The 22,556-nt window shown below is 37.0% G+C and overlaps 2 protein-coding genes across 6 annotated transcripts; both read right to left on the bottom strand.

Moving 5' to 3' along the window:
• Positions 1-1,095: 1,095 nt before the first annotated feature.
• On the bottom strand, positions 1,096-12,676 carry LOC137746313 (stromal processing peptidase, chloroplastic). 3 transcript variants are annotated; one of them, XM_068486389.2, is made up of 25 exons: positions 12,464-12,676; positions 12,174-12,361; positions 11,109-11,352; positions 10,084-10,325; positions 9,744-9,942; positions 9,444-9,494; positions 9,107-9,214; positions 8,823-9,011; positions 8,433-8,717; positions 8,234-8,335; positions 7,704-7,838; positions 7,353-7,577; positions 6,272-6,475; positions 5,984-6,154; positions 5,573-5,722; positions 4,830-4,967; positions 4,416-4,643; positions 4,154-4,306; positions 3,942-4,068; positions 3,729-3,861; positions 2,728-2,848; positions 2,558-2,638; positions 2,342-2,443; positions 1,987-2,137; positions 1,096-1,750 (listed from the first exon to the last, which is right to left on the bottom strand). In XM_068486389.2, exons 2-25 carry the CDS (start codon positions 12,350-12,352, stop codon positions 1,668-1,670), a joined length of 3,801 nt encoding a protein of 1,266 aa, XP_068342490.2. In that variant the 5' UTR covers positions 12,353-12,361; positions 12,464-12,676; the 3' UTR covers positions 1,096-1,667. The 3 variants fall into 3 exon arrangements, with proteins under 3 accessions (XP_068342490.2, XP_088536863.1, XP_068342493.2); XM_088680737.1 differs by having other exon boundaries at positions 3,729-3,855; positions 12,464-12,671; XM_068486392.2 differs by lacking the exon at positions 12,464-12,676 and having other exon boundaries at positions 11,109-11,329; positions 12,174-12,318.
• Positions 12,677-17,705: 5,029 nt separating this feature from the next.
• Positions 17,706-22,263, bottom strand: LOC137746312 (uncharacterized). 3 transcript variants are annotated; one of them, XM_068486387.2, is made up of 4 exons: positions 22,024-22,263; positions 19,025-19,512; positions 18,671-18,902; positions 17,706-18,553 (listed from the first exon to the last, which is right to left on the bottom strand). In XM_068486387.2, the coding sequence occupies exons 1-4, from the start codon at positions 22,025-22,027 to the stop codon at positions 18,081-18,083; spliced, it is 1,197 nt and encodes a 398-aa protein (XP_068342488.1). In that variant the 5' UTR covers positions 22,028-22,263; the 3' UTR covers positions 17,706-18,080. The 3 variants fall into 3 exon arrangements, with proteins under 3 accessions (XP_068342488.1, XP_088536861.1, XP_088536862.1); XM_088680735.1 differs by having other exon boundaries at positions 19,025-20,205; positions 22,024-22,134; XM_088680736.1 differs by lacking the exon at positions 22,024-22,263 and adding an exon at positions 19,949-20,336 and having other exon boundaries at positions 17,829-18,553.
• Positions 22,264-22,556: the final 293 nt, after the last annotated feature.

Genomic DNA, 22,556 nt, shown 5'->3' with positions numbered 1-22,556 from the left:
GAACTAACCTTCAATTTGCTTGACACTCCCTACCTTTTATGACTCTTTGCTACAAATTTTCGAATAAATACGGGTAATGAGAACATCATCCCACTTTATAGGTCTACGATTTATATGCCAGTAATGTGGAATGATTTGCGTTCAACTTGACATGCTTGTCTATGCCTTGAACTAACCTTCAATTTGCTTGACACTCCCTACCTTTTATGACTCTTTGCTACAAATTTTCGAATAAATACGGGTAATGAGAACATCATCCCACTTTATAGGTCTACGATTTATATGCCAGTAATGTGGAATGATTTGCGTTCAACTTGACATGCTTGTCTATGCCTTGAACTAACCTTCAATTTGCTTGACACTCCCTACCTTTTATGACTCTTTGCAAGGAATAGCTTGCCCTTGGTTGCGCATGATTTTTAAGATAAGGGTTTAGGACGGTGGAATACTTCGAGGAAACTAACCGTACCCACCATCATCTCTTCCTTGTCTACCACCATAAGAACCAACTCTACTACCACCTCCGCCTCTACTGTCATAACTACCGAAATAAACTCTATTTGGGTTTGAGCTCAAGGGCTCCATTGTCTCTGGGTTCAAGACGAGAAGAAGGAATTAGTGGTGGTTGAAATAAACCCTATTCTAAACCCTACTGCACGATCACCACCAACACCCGAAGAAGAGGGCATGCCACAATTACAATGACAAAGATAAAACATGCTAAGGCATGACCGGCTAAGCATGTTCTCCCTTTATCACACTTTGCCTTTGCCTTACTATGCCTAGCCACGGCATGCCTCACCCTTATGTGCCTTGCCTTGGCATGGAAAGGGGCTTCCGTTGTTTATCTTGCCTTGTACACGGCTGATATTTACATTGGACACACAGTTGGGGTTTAGGTCGCTATTGTTTTCTAATTGAATTACGTCTTTTATGCCACTTTATTCTTTGTAAAATTGAAAGTTAAATATTCATCAAAAGTTGGGGTTAAACAATGGTCACTTTTACGCTTGCATCACATGGTAAATTTATTTGTTGCAGACAAATATCGGGTGTTAACTGCATGGATTACACAAATTATGAAAGGCTCGTGAATTTACAATTTGAAGTACCCAATGCTTTTGATTTAGCCGCAACTATGTACAACACATTGATAATTATAACCGCCGTTTTAGTTCCTCATGCACATAGTTGTACAAGGAATGCAATCAGCATAAGTGGATAAGGCATTGTCACAGCAGCTGCATACAATTTGTTCAGCCACAACTATGGCAATGAGGACATTTAACATCAAGTGGCCTGCAATTCTCAATTGGACGGTTGGACCTACTGACAAATTTGTAAAGTCAAAATACAAGGGGAAAGCCATCTATATTTTCACCGAATCACGAATACATGCAACAGAGGCTAAAAAATCAATACTTCCAGTCCAAGAAAAAAAGCATGAGTATCCCACATCCATCCCCCCTGGCGGGATAAAATTTCAGCGCCTCAGAGAAGTGACTAACTTCAGTACTTTGCAGCCAAATTTCATTACGAAGTACTTTCCAGCGCCCTTCCCCCATAAAGGCCAGACTAGAAGAAAAATGAGAACCTCAAAAGCTTGTGAAGATACCTTAGTGCTAATATCTCTGTAATACATGCAAGACCGCGAGTATCATATAAGGTCATGTTGTAGGCCGTGTCATAGTTGATAAGCCACGCCCAACAGGGAAGATTCCTGGAAACCCATCATCTGATTCTTCGACTTCTAAAGAAGTAGCACAGTACAGGTTTTCATGAGATAGAGAAAGCAAGTTGAACTGATGAATGGAACTAACACTAAAATGATGAGGAAAAAGGTGAGATCTTTCGAGGTCTCATTGCCACTCTAGCTCAAGTAAAAACCATTGTTGATTGATTATACTCTACTGAATTTTTAAAAGTTTCAACTATGGTATGCGGATTGAAAAGAGTAGAACACAGTACAAAATATGTCGGACTCACCAGTTATTTCATCTCCGGCTTGAGCTCCGGCAACTCCGATGCATGAGTACAAAGAATCATCGCCTACTTTCAATTGATCATATGCAAGGTATATGTCATCAATAGAAGCAACCTCATATAAATTTGTGAGATCTTTGATGCACGATATGTCCTGGAACAAAAAGCATTAGAATCAGAATATCTTCATGTAAACAGTTTATTTGATTATTGGCCATTATTTATTTTTATCTTTTGATCAACTGAACAGCCACCTATTATAAATCAAAGAGATAATTAAGCACTGGTACAGGAAAAATATCAACTTATATTTTTTTATTATTATCATCTGTAAACACTAAAGAACCTTTCTGTTTACCTTCCTTGGAACAGAAAAAGCCTGCAAATGAGCTAACAGTCCAAGCCAATACGCATTTGACTTGATCTCAGCTTCATGCCTCATCAGAAGGGTCCGCTTTGCCTTATATTTTGAGTAAATAAACAAGTGACGTGGTCAAGAGAATCCCACTTTACTCTAAAACATGATAAAATAAAAAAACCCAAAAGAAAAAAAAAAAAGGAAGAAGAAACTAACCCTGTCCAGCTCCCTTTGGCAAATCTTGTTGCCATGTAAACCTCTAAGGACATTCTTGCATGCATCCACTGCTTTGTGAACCTGAATACGCAATAGACCTAAACATGTGAAGAGAGTGAAAAGTGACGGAACATATTCTGCTCACATATATACAAATAGAGCATACACACCTTCGCAGGGGTTGATGTTACAGATATGACATACCATCCAAGATTCAGCCTATCAAAAAGGTTCAACTCGAATGATACATCATATGTCAATCCAAGAGAGTCTCTGACAGTCGTAAAAAGCCTGTGCAAAACCACATAGAATACTTCACCACCAATAAAAATAACAAGAACCACATATTAGTCTTAAATAGCATCTTGAATTAATGATCAAAATCTGCCCATAAAAGAAAGGTTAGTTTCCAATTTTGTCCTTCAAAATCAGTCAATTTGGTTGTTCAATTGTTAGGTGAACAATAACAGGCTTACATTTTGATGTTGAGGGATTGCAAAGCTACAAAAGGCATACAACATAATATTACTGCCACATCAGTAACATGTAAAAGACATAATAAATTTGGTTTAGGTTAATAAATATATCCATATTTCGGGATAGGTTGACGTATTTTAAATTACTTATAGGTTCCTAAAATGTGTTAAACAAAAACAGGATTATCACCATCACCAACCCCAAAATACATCTGCCATCGTCAGTATCACCACCTCCATATCATTTCAATATCCTTGCAAACCATCTCCCAATTTCTTTGTAATTGGTTATAAAGGAGACTAGAACCCAACTCTCAGCCTACACGGCTACGCCTAACCAGAGTATCTTGCATAAGAAATTTTGTGCTATAATTTTGAGACATCCGTCCAAAGTCTGCTGTAATAGACAGTTGAGGACATGACATGGTGTCCACCCCACGTTGTACTACTTCGGATGCTTAGAAAATTACACCTCCAAACTGATAACGGTATTCAGTACTGTTTTCAAGAAAAGTATAGTGTTTTTATTTTAACAATCATTTTGGTCAATGTGGTTGTTGCCCAAGATGTGCTCCACCCAATAGAGAAAAGTAATACATTTTGCGCATAAATAGCTGACCATTCAGAAGGATGAACACATTCATAGATAAACTAGAAGTTCACATGCATGCTTTGTACCGAGCAAAAAAAATTACCTAGAATTTATAATCTCAGCCAGGAGCCCCATTGTGATGCCAAAGAACAGGGGATGACCACAGAGTTTTCTTTGCACATCCTTCTGAGTATCCTCATCCACCATAAGCAGCTCCTCCGATTTCAGTTCTGCATCTACATCAGAAATTACAGCTACAACACCTCTCTCAATAAGATGCAAATTCAAAACCTAATTCCAGTTTTGATAAACTCACCATCGTGAGTTGAAATATGACTAACTGACTCAAACAGATCTTTGCCATCGACTGTAAAACCCCATCGGTTTGGTGCAGGGCCTGCAATATATGCACATGCTCTCTCATCCGTATCTTTCAAGAATACCTGCTTAGATGTAAATGAACCATGAGCACAATTCAAGGTTACAGAACTTCTGTCATCCAAAGTATCAAGCTATAAGTGTACTCACTTGCTGAGACTGCAAATCAGAAGGAGCTGATCGGAATACAATAGGATTATAAGCATTCTCCATCTCATAATTTCCTTTCGATCTTACAGTTCCCAAGTAATCAAGAATACAAGACTCAACATCCTCCTCTGAGAAGTCCCCAACAATACTTACCTATGCAATAAGCAGACACGGCCATATATAATGAGAAATGTTGTGTATTATAAATTATTCGTCATGTGCATACTTTTTAAAACTACAAACAAATCAGCAAATTACGCACCTCCATGTTACTGCCTACAAATTGGTTCATCACTGCATCCTTTACAGATTGCAATGTCAAATTTTGCAATGACTTTGGTGTGGGCTCTACAAACCGCTCGTCTCCGTCCATCATTGCTAACATGAGTTTGTGAGCAGTTGAGCGCTCCAAGCTTTTGGGAATGGACTGATAATATGATAAATACAATTGCCTTGCTCTATCAAATGCATCATCCAGCCAGACACTATGCTGCAAGTGAGCAAACATGCATTATAAATTAACCCATTACAAGGCATGCATCTCTAATGAGATGACTCCTACGGAGCAGGAACTACAACAACATTGTGCCCAAAACATGTCGACAACAACAATGACGAGAATCCCTCATGGAATCCACATACCAGAACAGAGAGACTAAAAGTTATGATGGGTTACCTCAAGTACCATATGAAGCAACTGGAAAGCCGCACGCATTCCATTATCTCTTAAAGTAAAACGGAATTCCATAGAGATAAATTCCTCGGTGGACTCCAATGAGCAGTTAATCAGGTGATTCACACAGAACAGTTCTACCTGATAAAAACAATTCGCATACATAATACATAATAATAGCAAAATGAGGAATTAAAGATAGTGAAACAAATGGCGAGATCCTAATATTAAACAATAATTACAGACAGCATATGGATAATCTGAGCATATGATTAAGGATCTCATCTAATTAAGCAAATACATGTCACAAATATTGCAACTCAATGACATCAGTTGGCAACAAATATGATAAGGAATAAGCTCATGAGCATGCTTCAAATTCACATTTCTTGGAGGGAGAAAAAGTTTATGGGTATAAGTTACAATAACAAACATGCAGCACTGAGCTATTTACTAGATATTTATTTAACACAGAATACAGAAGAACACACCAGCTATTTGCTCTTCCAACAACTAGTGAAGTTGTGAATGCTTGTTTACACAATGAGCATTTATGATACTTAATTGACTTACCAAGAACCTTTCTCAAATATATAATTTATAGAATTATTAAAGAGGAAACAAACTCCTATTTAAGTAGTTTAGCTATACTATTGAAGAAACAAAAAAAAAAAAAAAAAAAGAAGCTCCATGCATCTGATATATAGACATATATAAAATTGTGACAAAGAGAGGAATTGACATACCTGCTCCCTTGAGAAGTTGCCAACACAACCTCCCTCACTAAGAGTTCGTACACCCACAACAACAGAACCTCTGGACTCAGAACTTTCAGCTGCCCGTCCACCGCCAACTATAAGCCGCATTACACCTCCCCTTGCCTCACTTTTTGAAATCTGTAATGAACAAAGATATAACTTGTTATTATTAGTAACAGTCTTTACTCTGCACATATACATCTAAACACCATAATCATCTACAATAATGTATCTCGTGATTAAGCTCTGCTCACTTTTTCACTGATTCTCTATGTCAATCTAAGATTTTACACAAATAAGTACATGACTCACAAGACAAAATGACTGACTTAAAAACATTACCAAATCTTCAATTACACATCAATGAACCCATTACCATATAAACATCAGATGAGATACCTTGTAATTTACAGAAATTCCATTTGACAGACGACATTTAGTGATCCCCGTTTCTTTGTCATAAACTTTAGTCACATTTATTTCTAGACTACAGGGAATGAAGGATGGCATGCGCTGCTGCCTTAATTCATGTAACTGCAACGAAGATATCAATTCTTTTGGCACCTCAAGCTGCGCAAAACAGAAGAGAAAAAGAATCAGCCATAATCATAAATTTGACAGCATAGATATATATAAAAACTTAAGCCAGTAAAAGTGAGAAAGCTAAGTTTATGAAAAAAATGACACCTCTGGCTCAGGTTCAATGGGTTCCTCCAATCCAGCTTTAGTAGCAGCTATAATCTCATTAGAGGAAATGGTGAACTCAGTTTCACCTATTCCCTCTACATGCACTCTCTTTGGAACACAAGCAACAATCGCTGCAGGAAGGGGTGCAGTAGGATTTCCAAAATTAGAAACAAATTCCAACACCTTGGCGCCAATAGAGTTGACCTACACACAAAAATTTGAATTATATGTGGTATAGTTCATCAATCTCAGTGCACATTGCCTCATAGTATCAAATTTTTCTTTGCCTATAAGTTGGCAGGTAAAACTTGAACCCTTTGAAATCTTGTCAAACTTTGAAAGGAGACTAAGTAATAAGGCTTAGTAAGATTTTAGCATCATGATCACTGTTTTCTAGTTTTCCAACAGTGTGTGTTACCCCGGATCACTACACATATACATATATGCTCAGGACCACTAAATTGACTCCAACTTTATCCTCTAATTATCTTCATGATTAAGAAAGACACAAAAAGTCATTTGTAATTACAAAGTCTTAACCAAGAAAAGAACAAAATTATACATACACAATTACATTTATGATTAACCATAATACAAGATTCCATCAACAACGGAATGCAGTCATTGCATTACAAGTTCTTAACCAAGAACAGACACAAAAAGTCATCTGTGTTCCATTACATATCTTTATTACTAAGATAAAGTATATAAACTATAAGTTAAATCTTATATCATATAAATGATAAATTAAACAAATTCTCACCAGATCAATCTTTTATTTTTTATGTGTCGTGACTCGTTAAAAATATACCAAAGTGACCCTACATAGCACTCTAATGTGTCACGCAGTCCAAAATGGTGAACTATCCTATTTGTAACAGGTACACTTGGCAATATTGATATGGCATGTATTAGCATTATAAAGTACAACTTCTAAGTGTGCTTTTTTTTTTTTCTTTGGGAGAGAATCTAGTTGTGCTTTTTTTTTCTTTGAGAGAGAATCTAGTTATGCTTATATATGCCTTTTATGGTTAATTCAGATCAAGTAACAGAAACAAATGATAATGACTTTGAACATCACCTCTTCAAGAGTAACTGTTCCAGCAACAGCAACCAAACTCTCGTGTCCTTGCCTCTGATCCATTACTGTATGCCCCAGCGCATCACTCTCCATAATAAAATCCAAATTATCAACAGAAGACACATTATCTATCATAGCCGCCAGATGTTCACTATCTTTTAATAAGGCATCCATATAGCGAGTTAATTCACCCTTAGTAACACCAAATTCCTTGAGCCTTCTAACCTGCACCGAATAAAATATAACAAATGAGTTATGTAACATATGTAACTGACATGTAAACTACATTCAGAAAATCATAAACAAACTTCCTTTCCAAAGTGTATGGAAGATCAAGATAGAAATACCAACCTCTTGTACAGCAACTCTAATTGCACCTTGCCAATTCTTGGGTTCGGCAGTTACCGTAAGAGTAGTGACAGTACATCCTTCCCTTCCAGAGTCACTATGATCCAATTCAATTGAAGTAAATGGTGGATTTGAACTCTGTCATTTCTAAAGATTAGCAAACTTACAAAGAGCTGCAAGGTTTCTCAAGTAAATACATAAATTAAGTACATGACAGGATTTCAGGTATACAAATATGAACATTTCAGATATTAGCACTTAAAAAGAAATAGATGGTAACTGATTATTAGCACTCAAAAACGACCTACAAAAATGGGATATTCAGCCTACAATATCTTCATAGAAAACTTTGGTGGTGTGCAATCTTGGCTCTTTTGTGGATTGTTTGGTTGTAAAAATAAAGTAAATTATTTTATTTTGCTTTGAAGGTGTAACTACCGTGATTTTGATGGACTTCTCCTATTTTACCTGTATCTTTTTTTTTTCTTTAATTAAGCTAACTGGAAATTGTGCTTGTAACCCTAAAAATGCACCTTGTATCTTGTATTAATTCGGAAATGCAAAGCAGACAGAAATATTCTCTTCATTAGAACATTTCGCAAGTCACCATATGTTTGAACCCTGCTCACAGGAACCTGCAGCAGTTCCACAACAAATATTAGTGAGAGAGAAAGAGGGGTAACTAAATCTCTAAAGCACGTAATTAATGCAACTCTACAAGACCCCTTATACCTTGCAGAACATATTAAATGAAAAATTTTGAATCAATTCATGCTGAAAAATCTGTGGAGGCTTCAAATCCATATTACTTCCAGGAAGTGACCAATTATGTTTCACAGGAGGACGAACAGTGTGCCTTTCCTTTTTAAAGATTTTAGCTTGATCAACGGAATTAGAAGAACTTCCAGTCAGCCCAACTGAAAGCTTGGGCACAAGGTAACTAGCCATTGCACCAAAAGCATTAGGAGCAGGTGCAGGAACTGTCTCATTTTCTAGGCCAGTTTGTCCAAAGACAGCCTGCAATAAAGCAACTAATTTTATTCTAGTTATGACTCTAAAAGTGAACACAAATTACTCAGCTAGACAGGATATAAATGGTTCAATAAGTGAGCTCTTGCATACTTCAATCTGGTAAATCGTTTTTGAGATGTTATCAATGTCCCCAACAATGTATAAGCTTGCATTTGCAGGGAAGTACCAACGCTCATGGAATTTCCTTATTTTATCTACATCCCACTTCTTAATCTGCTCTTCTAACCCAATCGGGAACCTTTTGCTAAGCTTGTTTTCAGAATGCAGATGTTGTAATAACTGCACCCAAGATCAAACGAGTAAAAGTTGAGATATAGCTGAACAAAAAAAATTATTAACCGGCTTCAGAAAATAATAAAACTCCCCAGTCAAACCTGGCAGTCAATGCGATAATCTATAGTATTCATCATCTGTAATTCTGACAGAATCGCACGCCGTTCTTTTTCAACACGAGAAGAAAGGAATTTCGGGTGAAAAGCAATCTGTACACATGCATGAAGCACAAGTAAATAAAACTCGAAACCATCAACTTCCAGTTCAGTCTTTTTTATTTAATTTTATTTTTCCGTCAAATAGATGATTATACAAAGGTATTCTGAAAATAATGAAGTGATGAATCGAAGACAATATAATAAGTCCATACAAATATCTACAATATATCTACACCCAGGAATATACCTAAGCCCATATAGAAAAATCAATCATCCATACCTCATTCAAGGCATCCAGTACATACGGAAGCAGATCATCACCATCAGAATCCTGGAGGGCAACATATAGTCGTCAATATGTTATTACGTTTAGAGGCCTAGGTTGTAAGAGCGATATACATATTAGCTTAAAGTGAATTAGTCTTTTCTATTCTTGCAAAAACATAACAAAGTTTTGAAACAAATAGTTACATATTCATTCTCAAATCCTTAAAGCTATGTATTCGTTCTGTTTGATACATAAATCCACAAATACTTAAAATGACAAAAATTCAATAATGTTGGTGCAACGAGAAAGGACCTTTGAACTGATGGGCGAATGGATGTGAAACACTGTATGATGGAAGTCAGTGTAAGCATTGGATCGAGCCCCTGTCCCAAGAAGTTTCTCACGTTTCTTACTTCCAAGGAAAGCAACATGTTCAATCATATGTGCAATTCCTTGCTCATCGTCTTCCTCATCGATTGATCCTGCATGAACTTCCATGTGTGCTTCAAACCTAAACTCCAACAAATGTGCTCTATTGGTAAGGGATATGAGATTATCTTATAAGTAAGCTGCACATGAAACCTGGCTTTTGCATTTCCAGCATAAGCATAAAGCATAAACCAATTATAAGTGGTCCTGTAAGGAGGCCAACCTGTTTGGCGGAACTTTATTTGGTAAGATCAGATAGCGCAGCCCATTTTTTAGTTGCCCTCGATACAACTTTGGATGAGATGGAATTTCAGAACTTAAAAACCCCTCTAACTCTGTTTTTTCTACTCCAGGATATAATAAATCCAGCTCCTGTTTCTCCAGAATACCATCTTGCCAGGCTGTACTTGCTGCATGTGGCTCATCTGGGCCCACGGTTGCGTATGAAACATGAGCATGTTTGCCCTAAAAATTATATGGACCACAATAAGTCAGAAAAAGGCTGTATTGAAAGCAAGAGCAGAAGTTTCCTATTGGAACCTTCAACTGCACCAGTAACTGTTATTTTCCTAATGAAATTTTTTTAAAAAGTCACTGATAATTGGGCTCCTTGGGGAAGTGCTTCTAAAATGACTAAAAGCATTTTTGGTGAAAATGTTTTTGGAGCCAATCCTTAGTAAAAATGCAAGTGAATCCTGAAAAAGCAGTTGAAGTGCTTCCTACAAAGAACACATAACTGGTGCTTCTTGCAGGAAGCACTTCGAGTGCTTTTGGAACCCAAAAACATTCTCTCTAAAAGCGCTTTCAGCTGTTTTAAAAACATGTTGTCTTGTGAACGCAAAGTTTCTTAAAAATTCACTGAAAGACTTTAAGTTTCGTAACTTATTTCACATCTTAAATTATTGTTGCATAAATGCAACCCACATAGAATGTGGCTCTGTAATTCAATCAAACTGAACAGTAAGTTTGCTGTTTTGAGCTGAATCATCATTGTAAATCTGTAATGTCAAACGTTAAAATAATATTAACAATTTCTCAACTGTTTTTGCAGGGATTCGCCCGCCACTGTACCAAACAAATGAGAATAATTTCCGAACCTCGAATATGTAATCATGAATGCACACACAATATAGACATACGGTACAAACATATCTAAACACACCAGCTAATAGTTAAACACAAGGCATAAAATGCAAGACTGAGTAACAAAATGCATCAACAGAAGGAAACTTGGGGTGCTCTACTTACAGCAACATATCCTAGTTTAGGCTTGACTAAACAAAAAGACGTTTTGTCATTAAAGACCCTTGGTGTAGATGTCCTACAGCGATGACGACTTCTGTTTTGGCAAAAAGAGCTAGTAATGCAGTTATACTTTCCTGGAAAAAGTGCTTCAGTCACTGGCTCTCCAAGCATGGAGACACATTGTTCCCATGTATTAATTTTCTTTCTATGTACACCCGATCTACCTGCACCAGCTTCGAGTAGACGCCTTTCACCCACAAGAAATTGACCAAAAAGTCAACAAGAGTGATATAGAGGGCACTGAAAATGTATTGCACTATAATATAGAGGAACATTTTAACACAAGCAATATATTTAGGTCCACACTACACAATTATTAAACATGTTATATAGGCAGTGAGCTGCATAGTGCATAGTAGTCAACACTGTTATCTTCAGGTTAAGTGGGTTGAACTGAAAGACAACCGGTTGGCAAAAAGATTAGGCAGTGAGCTACAAATTGCAAAAAGATTAGCCAGTCATACTTGTTCTAATAGTATGTACTACATACTATACACAGAGCCCTTCCATAGAGGGATCCAATATGGAAGGGCCAGCATACACACACACACACACACACATATATACATATACACATATATATATATATATATGTATGTATATATGTATATATGTGTGTGTGTATAGCAAACAACAAACACAATCTACCTCAAAATTGGAAGAATCAATAAATTAAACAAGAATGAATGCCTAATTCTGATGTTTTAAGCAGCAAGTATGGTAGAAGTTGTGCACTTTTTCTTTTTGTTTTAGAATCGGCGTTTATACCAAAAATTAGCAGAAACAGGGGTGTGAAAAGCAGAGTCTTCAAAATGACGTGTTGCATTTATTACGAGTACATGTGATTAGCGTGACACTAGCAAGATTAAATATCAAGATTAGGATTAGGAATACATACAAGGACTATGAAGAGAGAGAGAGAGAGAGAGAGAGAGAGAGAGAGAGAGAGAGAGCATAGAAACCCCTAAGGCAGAAGCTAGGATTTGAAAGAAAGAGAGATGAAATTACCTGGTTGGAGAAAATAAAGACAGACGATTGATATGCAAAAGGGTGAGAGGAACACGAGCACTGCGAACACAGACCACCGAATTCAGCCGCCTATTCGAATAAGTGTCGTCGTCTCTGCTTATTCTCCGGGACGGATGGATTAGGGGGACGTTTACAACAAGAGAGTTTAAAGCTGCCATTGCTCTGCTCTGCGATTTTAGATTCAGTTGAGACTTGAGAATTGGAGTTGATCAGATAATATGGAGGTAGAAACACAGAGAGAGAGTTGAAGTAAATTATAATCCACGTACTTGTCCTCCGCCTGGGTCCTGACCTGAGTCCTGACTTTCTGAGTCAGTCGTGCGGCAAGGGGCGTTACACACAAAGGGTCTGTGTGCCGCAAAAGCCTAAGGGGGCTTTGGGTGCGAGCGACATATTGGATACGAAGCCCTCCTCTTGATTAGAAGGTCTTTTTTTTTTTTTTTTTTTTGAAAGAAAATATAATTTTACTAATCCGATAAGAGGCTACATGCCAACACAAAGGAAGGCAAAATAACCCAAATACATTTGGGAGAAACAGATACATAAAAGTCTAATCCAATTAAATAAAACTAAAATGGAAACCCAAATTCCTAATTTCCGGCCGCAAAAAGTAGCGTCTGCTGCCATCATCGTCAGAAAAGTCTTACTAGCAGCTACCGAAGCAGCATCACTAGAGAAAGCGACCAAGTGGTGAAAACAAACAAGACATCGCAGCACAAAAGTACCAAACCCACGCTACATCCAAATTTCTTCACCAAAGACGCAGAACCAAAAGATAGTCACCAGATCCAAATCTCATTCACTAATCCCTACAAATATATACAAACACAGTAACACATGAATAGAAGGTAAGGCTAAGGGGTACATAAAATACCCTTAATTTGACCGAAGCCGCAGTACACTTAGCCTCAAGAAAAATCCGGCAAGCCGTTTTTTGGGGTAATAATGAGGAAGGGAAATAAATCTAGCAACCAGACCGAAGTCTACATATCAAAGACTTAATAAAGCTTTTGGGCCTATTCTAGTCAACATGCCACTCTAGTCTCTAGCAATGTGTACCTCAGTTTACGTGCAAATGGCGGACCTATGTGATTATTTGGCTTCTAGATAAGAGTATTGTTAATGAGAAATGTTGGTATGAGAAGATGAGGGGGGGCACCATATTTTAGTTATTATGTAGAACTTATCGTTGGTGACTAGTTATTTGGTTGTTATGTTTAGTTATTATGTAGAACTTGTATGTTGGGTGACTAGTTATTTGGTTGTTATGTTGAATCGATAAGGTAGGGTTTATGGTTTAGGGTGATGAATTATGTATGATGTGTGATGTAGTTTCCATGCTGTAGTATTTAGCACGTTAGATGTTTGATTATGAGAATGCACCATGTAATAGTGTGGTACATCGATGGTCTTGCTTAGTTAATCCGTATTAGGGGATCATACTATCATAAGTATGCCGAGGGTCTTGCCTGATTAATCCGCAATGGGGGACCACTCTATTATTTGTCTGCTTTTGGTTCTATCTAGTTAATCCGGATTAGGGAACCATATGGTCATGCTTGGTTAATCCGCATTGAGGCCCACATTATGATTTGTTTGCCTATAGTTCTGCCTAGTTAATCAGCATGGAGGGGTCACTACCTATTTGGTTACATCGTTCCATAAGTGGTCATGCCCGGTTAATCCACATTAGGAGACCATACGCATTTTAAGGATGGTTTTATTGAGTTGGTCTAGAATCCATTTCCTACTGGTTTTGCTGAATTGGTCTGAAATATTAGATTTTTGTGAATAGAAGTTGCTCAAAATTACGCTCGTGTTTGTAACTGGTAAAAAATTACGACAAACCTTACAAAAATTGACTTTGTTAAAATTCGTGAATTAATGTTTGATCTTATTGATTGATTAATGTAGTTAAATGTGATTTTTTTGTGCATCGTTGGTTCATTGAAATGTTAGTTGGTATTGATTATGGTTTTGTTGTAGGAAATTATTTTGAGGTATGTGAAAGATTGAATGACATATTGGTGCATCACTTATGTCAAGAGTTGTCTAAAACTTTATGTTTTCTTGCTAGGAATGTCATGAGAAATGCCAAAGTATAACAAAGAGTGAACTATGAATGACTTGACCCCGTTTCAGGGTGCAGTCTAATATAAAATAAAAGGAAAGGATAATTGAACTATGATTTTTTTCGCTACTTCACTTTGTGATACCACTGAATTGGTTTATGAGTGCTTGTTTATGTATATTATACATCTAGCTTGATTGTATGTGGTTGTCCAGTTACAACCTAACGTCACGTGTCAATCCTAAACGTGTCTCGAGATTGGGGTGTGACTGTATTACTCTTGAATTTTTCTTTTACATTCTCATTTGGTTGAAGGAAAAAAAAAACAAGAAGAGGAAAATCAAAATCAGTAAAAAAAAATTTGCTTAAAATTTTGAAATAAAATTAAATTATCAGGGGAGATTGTGGAGTTTTATTGACACACACTGACCAAGGTCAAGACGTGCTGGCTGTCACGTGAGGGTAACGTAACAAAATGCGCAACGGAAGAGATAATAAAAGAAAAGCGAATAAATAAAAAACCTAAAACCAAACTTATCTAAACTAAGATAACATAAGTGAGTGAAGGTGACCAAGCAAGTTATACAAATATCAGAGCATAGGTAAACGAAAGTGCAATCGAACCAACTAAGTACTAATTATACAAACAAGGAAAAGATCCCTACTTATTTATAGAGATGTCAGAATCGCCGTGAAAGTCCTCGTGAGCCACCAAGGATGACTAGCTACCTAGAACATGGAGGGGTGCAAAACAGAAAATGTGAGTGGGCAAAAACAAAGCTTTTGAAAACACAGTTGTCTTTATAAACATACTAACCCCTCACTGTAAAACCTGTATAATTTCCCAGAAAATAACAACACGTAGGTACATAAGGATAATGCTTACAAGCAGTGAAAATAGAGGTATGCCATGTCAAGATGTTCAACCATAAAATGTGTAAGCCAGGTGATACGAATCAATGTAAAATAGTATGTCAGCCGAAGTCACCTAATGTGACCTGTACGACTGAATCTATAGCTCATCAAGTTTGCCTGCACACGAGTCAAAACCACCTATTGTGGTCTGTACGACAGAGTTGGGTGTAGATAAGTACGCTCAAGTGCTACGATCACGTGAAGACTGTGCGAATAATCGCAGGTCACCTATAAGTCGGAACCACCTATTGTGGTCTGTACGACAAGGATGTGCACCAAAATTGGATCCAAGGTGAGCATATGGTGCGGGAAGTGAACATCACATGAAGGACTGTGTCCTGGCCAAGGCGGGAGCACTAACACCGCGGTGTAGGATAATGAGCTCAAAATGCATCAACTTATAACCACACACAATGCAACCAATACCATCATGATGTACTCACCTGAGCCTTTGCAGTCTCATCCAATACTATGCATAGCTATACTAATGCAATACTAACACATAATGCACACATGACATGGCATTTAAAACATATGTTCATTTAAAATAGTTTATGGGAATCATAAGCATATGTACATATATATAGAAAACAAAAGCCCACTCACTAGTAAGTAGCAGGATCGTAGCCCCCAAGTCTCGCCTAACCACACTAGTCCTCCGGGTACGTCTCACCTATATGCGAAATAACTAATTTTACATTAATTTTAAAGCACATACACAAACCCTAGGAATAACTTCTCATACGTTGCTAAAATGGGGTGTTTGTATATACCAACGTGACCTACTCAACAATACGAACACCCCGATATTTGTAGATTAATTTCCTGACGTCTCACGCGCCCTCATGCACCGACCAAGGCACGGCCACACAAGCTAGCAACGCGCAGACACGTGCCTGACACGCTGACGAAATCCCTAACGACGTTAGGGAATATTCCGTTTAAAAGGTAACGGAATTACCTGACACTATTGATATATTCTGTCAAAGTTGACGGAATATACTCCTCCTTCTTCGATGGCTTCGTCGGAATCTGCCGCCGGCCACGGTATGTGTCGCCGGTTTCTGGAAAATCTTAAAACTTTAATATCTTCATCATTTTTCAACCAAATTCCATGAATTTTATATGGATTTGAAGCTCTTAACTAGAAGAACACAATCTTACCTATTTGAGGTCCTAAAACCGACGAAAAGTGGTCGGAATAAGGCTTGGAACAACCGGCCAACCTCCAACTCCATGTTCTCGCCTATTCCAAAGTTCAAACTGCTCCAAAACCAATCTAGGGTCCCTATAAAATTGATTAGGACCCACCTCGAGCCTTTAAACCTTAGAAAAAGACCACGATCCCGACGTAGAAAAATACACCTCGCCAGAGCTCGCGAGTTCTTGAATTTCCGACGTCTAGTCCTCGACCTAATGAGTTCGTGGGGTCGAGGTGAGTGCAATGGTAGTGATTTCCAGTTCGATCTATGATGTGTTGATTATGATTGTGAGGTAAAGGTGGCTCGAGTGTACAGAAGGAGAAGAAAGAAGAAGAAGGTCCGAGAGAAGAGAGAGAGTGAAGGTGTGTGCGTGCGTGATTGGGCAGAAGGAAAAAGGAGAAAGATTTTTAATTTAATTGGGCCAAAGAAATCATGAACTAAGGTGATTGGTGGGTAAGGTATAGCCAACCCATAAAAATATATTTCTACCCATTTACACACTCGTTTGTTCGTAACTTCTTCGTTACGAATCCGATTCGACCCTAGTTCACATTAGCACACTCATGGCGTCGAGTACGATTTAAGTACGATGGTAGAAATAATAATTTAAAACTACATGTGTACATCCACGTCACTAAACCACGAGGCATTGCCATCACTTTACACACTCGGGGAGAAAAATATATAATAATTCGGAACGGATCGTCACATTTATCATAATAAATTTTGGTATAATTAAAAATGGATACATTTGTTATTTGCATATAAATTGTAATTTATTTTGAGACAACTTTCAAAGACCATTTTAAATAAGCGGACTCACATAATAGATAAGCAAAATTTGTGGGAAAAAATAAGGATTAACAAAATTTAAATAAGCGGACTCACATAATAGATGAGCAAAATCTGGGGACATTATCCTATTCCTATCCGTAGAGCCTTTGTTTTGTTTTGGTTGTCTTCCTACTTACTTTATTTGAAAAACCACTATTCAATTGAAATATTTTTTGTTTTGTTTTCCTTTTTTTTTTTTTTCCAATTGAAATATCTTTAGATTTAGGTTTTGAATCCTTGATTTTGAATGCTCTTCTTTTTTTTTTTTTTTTTTTTTGGGGACAAACCTTGATTTTGAATGCTTAGATATGAGTTCTGAGAGCATTTGCACCGAAAAAGTACATCAACTCTTTACGTAAAAATATATACGAATTGATTTTGATTTTAAACTCATGCTAATTAAAATTTAATTGCTTTCGTGTCATGATTAATCTCTGTAGATGTTAAATGAACCTAGAAAAAAAAACTGATCCTCAGTACTTTCCTTAGTTACGGCCTCACAGCAGAAATGGTCAAATTATAAATAGGTACTGCTATCCACACACCTCTCCCAATTTTCACGCATTTGATAGAATGAATTAAAGATCTATGGCCAAAATTAACAAAGGTGTGTGGAAGGTAAAAATACGTGTGAATAGCACTTTCTTACAAATAATTACAATTATCACAATCATAGAATCTGCATCATTTAACCTCTCTATATAAAAAAAAATAAAATAAAAAAAGCTAGGTTTTACGTCTTAAGCCGGACCAAGACCAAATGTTAAGATGTATCCCAAACAATAACTTCCTTGCTTTGCTCCTCGTCAAAGGATGCCTCTTACGGTTTGAAAATATCACCATAATAAAAGCTACTGCTGACAGTTACCATTGATCCCATTTATTTATGAAGTCATCCCACATTTCTGTGGCAATTGACTCTCTCACTGATAAAGCAACATGTTCTTGTATCGAAGTAAGTAACTCTGTGTCAAGATTTTCATCGAGATCAGGCAATTCATCCATTGTTGTCCCTTCCGCACTCGAAAACAGCCAATCCTTTTTTGACATACGCCGGATGTAATTGTGTAGAACACACGCAGCTATAACTATATCCCTTTGAATATGAAATGCGTATTGAGGAGCAAGTTTGAGTATCGGAAACCTAGTCTTCAACAAATAAAAAGATCTCTGGATGACATTCCTAAGAGATGAGTGCCTGTGATTAAATAGCTCCCTTGCATTTCTAGGTAATTGATTTGCACCTCTATATTCATTAGCATGATACCTGACGCCTTGAAATGGGGCAATAAAGCCTTTCATATTTGCATATCCTGTGTCGACAAGGTAATATTTTCCTGCAAGATAAAATCATTGATAAAAGTAAGTTGTAGATGGCATTACAAAGTGCAATGTCATGATAAAGAAATAATGCTTACAGGAAGCATGTTACAGATAATATATCGAAGGCACACCTTCGGGAATACGAGGGAAATTCTGATGCGGATCATCAAGGACTGCCTTCAACACACGGGCTCCTGCAGCTGAGCCTTCCCAGCCAGGATAAATGAATATAAACTGAAGGTCAAACGTGCAAGCTGCCAACACATTTTGTGAAAGAACACCTTTCTTATTTCGAAACCGGGATTGATCTTTGGCTGGGACATGGGCTGGAATGTGCATTCCACCAATGACTCCAAGACAATCCTAAGAATAGACAGATAATTTTGTTGCTATAAGATACAAATCCTAAAGTAGATAGTAACTAAAAGTAAATGGCAAAATAAATAAATAAATAAAGTGAGAAAAGTATGTAACTTGACTAAAACCTGGAAATATGGATAAAATCTAATGCTTCCACGGATTTCTGAAGGTCTGGTGGGGGTTGGTGTTTGTAGAAATTCGCGTGACAGTGACTTGACTGCCTTCAACACATTATTGAAATGACGGCTGATGGTTTCACCTGAATGATGAAATCGCTCTTGGATAACTCTGTTGCGTTCATTATGGCCAATAATATTCAAAAAGATTCCCAGCTGCTCCTCTATCATAACACCAGCAGTATCACGTAGCATTCCTCTTTGCCGGAGAATGTCACATAACTTGTGAAACACATGTTTATCCATCCGAAACATTTCCTGGAACACATCATCATGACCAATCAGGACTTCGGTCATAAATCCACATGCTTTACTAGGTGACAGACCACGACAAGGTTGCCTGGTAATACTGTTATAATAATAGTAACCAGCAGCTGCTGCAGTTAGTTCCATCTCTTCCAATTCTAAGTCAAAATCATCCATGACAGCTGATGTATCTGCAAAATTAAAATTAAGATACTACACAAGACAATCACTTGAGCGGCGTGGCCAGCCTTCAAACAAAAACAATAAACCATCAAATGGAAACTAATTCCTCTAATTTCATAAAAATATAAAATAGAAATCCACTAAATACCCTCTAATGTCAATCCAAAAAATGACACAGCCGTAAAACAGAATGTCATACTAGTTACAATATCAACGGTTCGGAGTGAACTTGATACAACCCATAAGAATCTTTGACACTTCAACTACACATAAAATAAAAAGAAGGAATTCGATAATACTGCTCATCTATTCAATTAGAGGAAGCACTAAACTTGCGTTGCAACCATGGTAGTCGTTTCTCACTTCTAAGAGATACGAAAGTTTCTCTTGCATTGGAGTTCTCGAATAAATCCAATGCACAAAAGTAGATCTGCTGATCGATGCCTGACATGTCATCCAATACCTTTATGCATTTGCTTATAGAAAACCGTTCCTCGCTCTTCAATATTGCTGCTGCCCTCATTTTTGAAGCAGCAGCTATTTCGAGCATAGCATCCACTATAGCATCACCTGTAGCCTTGCGACTTCTCTTTCGACGACCTGAACTTGATGGTATCCCAGAATGATTCTTGTTTCCATCTTGCATGTTTGCATCGTCTCCAGAGCCAGAAGCATCCTCATCCACAAAATTCATTTGTGCACTAGGACCAATAGAGATGCTTCAACACTCAATTATATTAACAACTGAGAAGTTCTGATTTGAACTTTATTGTGTATTGTTTCCAGAATGACCAAAAACTCAAAAAGCCCAAAATCATTCCAATTCTACACTAAAAGAATATAACTTGTTTAGATATTAAAGCAGCAACCACATACAGATTTGATACACAGCCGTATACAGAGTAGGAAATGGATTGAAGTTCCACCCATCATCAACTTCTTCACAAAGCACAGTATAACATATCACTTTGATGAAGGATGAAACCATGAATCATTGATAGGCGAAACAACAACATATCTCAAACACCAACCGAAGACCAACCTTCAACTGAGTACTAACAACCAGATACACAGAATTTCAAGTCAAATCTTTCTTTTTGGACAATGGACAGCCAGGGTACCCTATATACAATGCTGAATTCTTTTTTCTTTCAATCTTCTTCCACATTCATACCAATTTACACTTGTGGACCCACTCGGAAGGAATGACTTCAAAGTTCAAATATAGGGATTCGGTTAATAATAAAGGAGATGCAGATTTAATCGATTCCTGGTATATAGTTACATCAAATCCATTTGAAATGTATTCTATCCATAATCCTTTCTTTAATATTACTACATCCTATTGACACCTAGTCTTCACAAGTTTCATTCGTATTTTTCCCATAAGACTGAACTTCCAAATAATGGTATCTTGCAAACACAAACAGAGCTCATGTAAGAGCACTTTGCAAAGTAACAGTTTGACATTCATTGTTATATAAGTTATATTTTTAGGTAAGCTAGGGAGACTAAATTTGTAGACTAAATTTTGTAAACTAAATGACATGGAAGTTGATAAGTGGATTGTTACACAAGTGTTGATTAACGTGCTTATTTCTTATTAGTGACACATCGTTTAGTTTGCAAATTTAGTCCACAAATTTAGTTTCTCTAGCATTACCCTATATTTTTAGGTTCAAATTGTATTATCACGAAACAACATCGAATAGAACTGTGATTCTATATTTACCGCTCTCACATTTTAAATTTAATTTAGCAGAAATTAAAATCTTACTCATTCACACAATGCCCATTTATTCTATCTTCCATCTAGAATGTGAGCTAGTTAGTAATTTTTCACACCACCAGTTAATACACTCTCCAACAACACACGAAGAATCAGCATGACATGTGGTTTTTGAGGTAAAAGTGTTCCAAGATTGAATGTTTAATGCAACAGAAAGTTGAACGAACAATAACACAAGGTAAACCTTTTACTCCATGAGTATGTCCTATGCGAAGAATTCAAAGTTAGCAAAATCATTACCATGTTATGGGTTGTTTAGTGCCCCAAATTACATTGATTACTCTTAAAATTGATTTTGCTTTCTCAGTCACTGTGTTGTGTAAAATCATTAACATTACTGCAAAGTTGAATATTTATGTTTTTCCCTATCCGATTTAAGATTTATATAGCATGTTGGATGACCTGGTAAAGATACAATTACAAACATGTAAGTTAGGTTAACATTCCTAACACAGTGCTGCACATGATATGAATATGATTCATTAATTCTCAAATACATTAAGTCATTAACAGCTAAGTGAAGAGAGATTAAAATATAATCACACCAAAAGAGGGTATTTACCACATACAGTCCATTGCATCAACTCAAATCGCACAAAAGGTTCATGTATACACACAACGATTTCAAATTCAAAAATCTTAACGAAATTCACACGAAAAATAAAAAATAAAAAGCCTTAACGATATAGCTGTTGGAAAAGCAAATCAATTTTTTCTTTTAAAATCTTACCCATAAAACCAAGGCCTGTGAAATTATTATCCTCTGGAGCCTGGAGCAGGGAGGAAAATCCGTCTGGTGACTGAGAGAGGTAGTACAGAATTTATGTATCACCAGCGCAACGAGGAAGATGAAAAAGCAAGGGAGGCTTCGATGCCAAAATTAATAGTAAGAAAAGCTTGAAAAAACAGTTATGGCCCTTCGGGGAACCGAAGCGTTTACCTGGGTCTGAAAAGCTGCACATCTGTTGGTGAAGAAGGCTGGAGTTACTAGGCTGTGTTTTAGGATGGACATGGGCCCATCACGGCCCAATACGAAGGAAATGAGAAAAAGATTTTTTTTATTTATGTTTGTGGTTTTAAGAATCGGATCGAACAGTATATTCGATCCATAGTTTAAGCGATAAATACTGAACTGGATCGTGCCCGATTCGTATCAAATGCGAATTCTTCAGGTAACGTTGGTGAGTGTAATAATGCTGATTCTTTTGTTCGATTCATGATTTCAGACTAGTTTCGCTCTTTTCTCAATAGCTACATATTAAA

Source organism: Pyrus communis, chromosome 12 (assembly GCF_041283825.1).
Source record: "Pyrus communis isolate YQ-2024b chromosome 12, ASM4128382v1, whole genome shotgun sequence".
NCBI lineage: Eukaryota > Viridiplantae > Streptophyta > Magnoliopsida > Rosales > Rosaceae > Pyrus > Pyrus communis.
The sequence above is the reverse complement of the archived record's forward strand: the minus strand, read 5'-3'. Positions and strand labels throughout refer to the sequence as shown.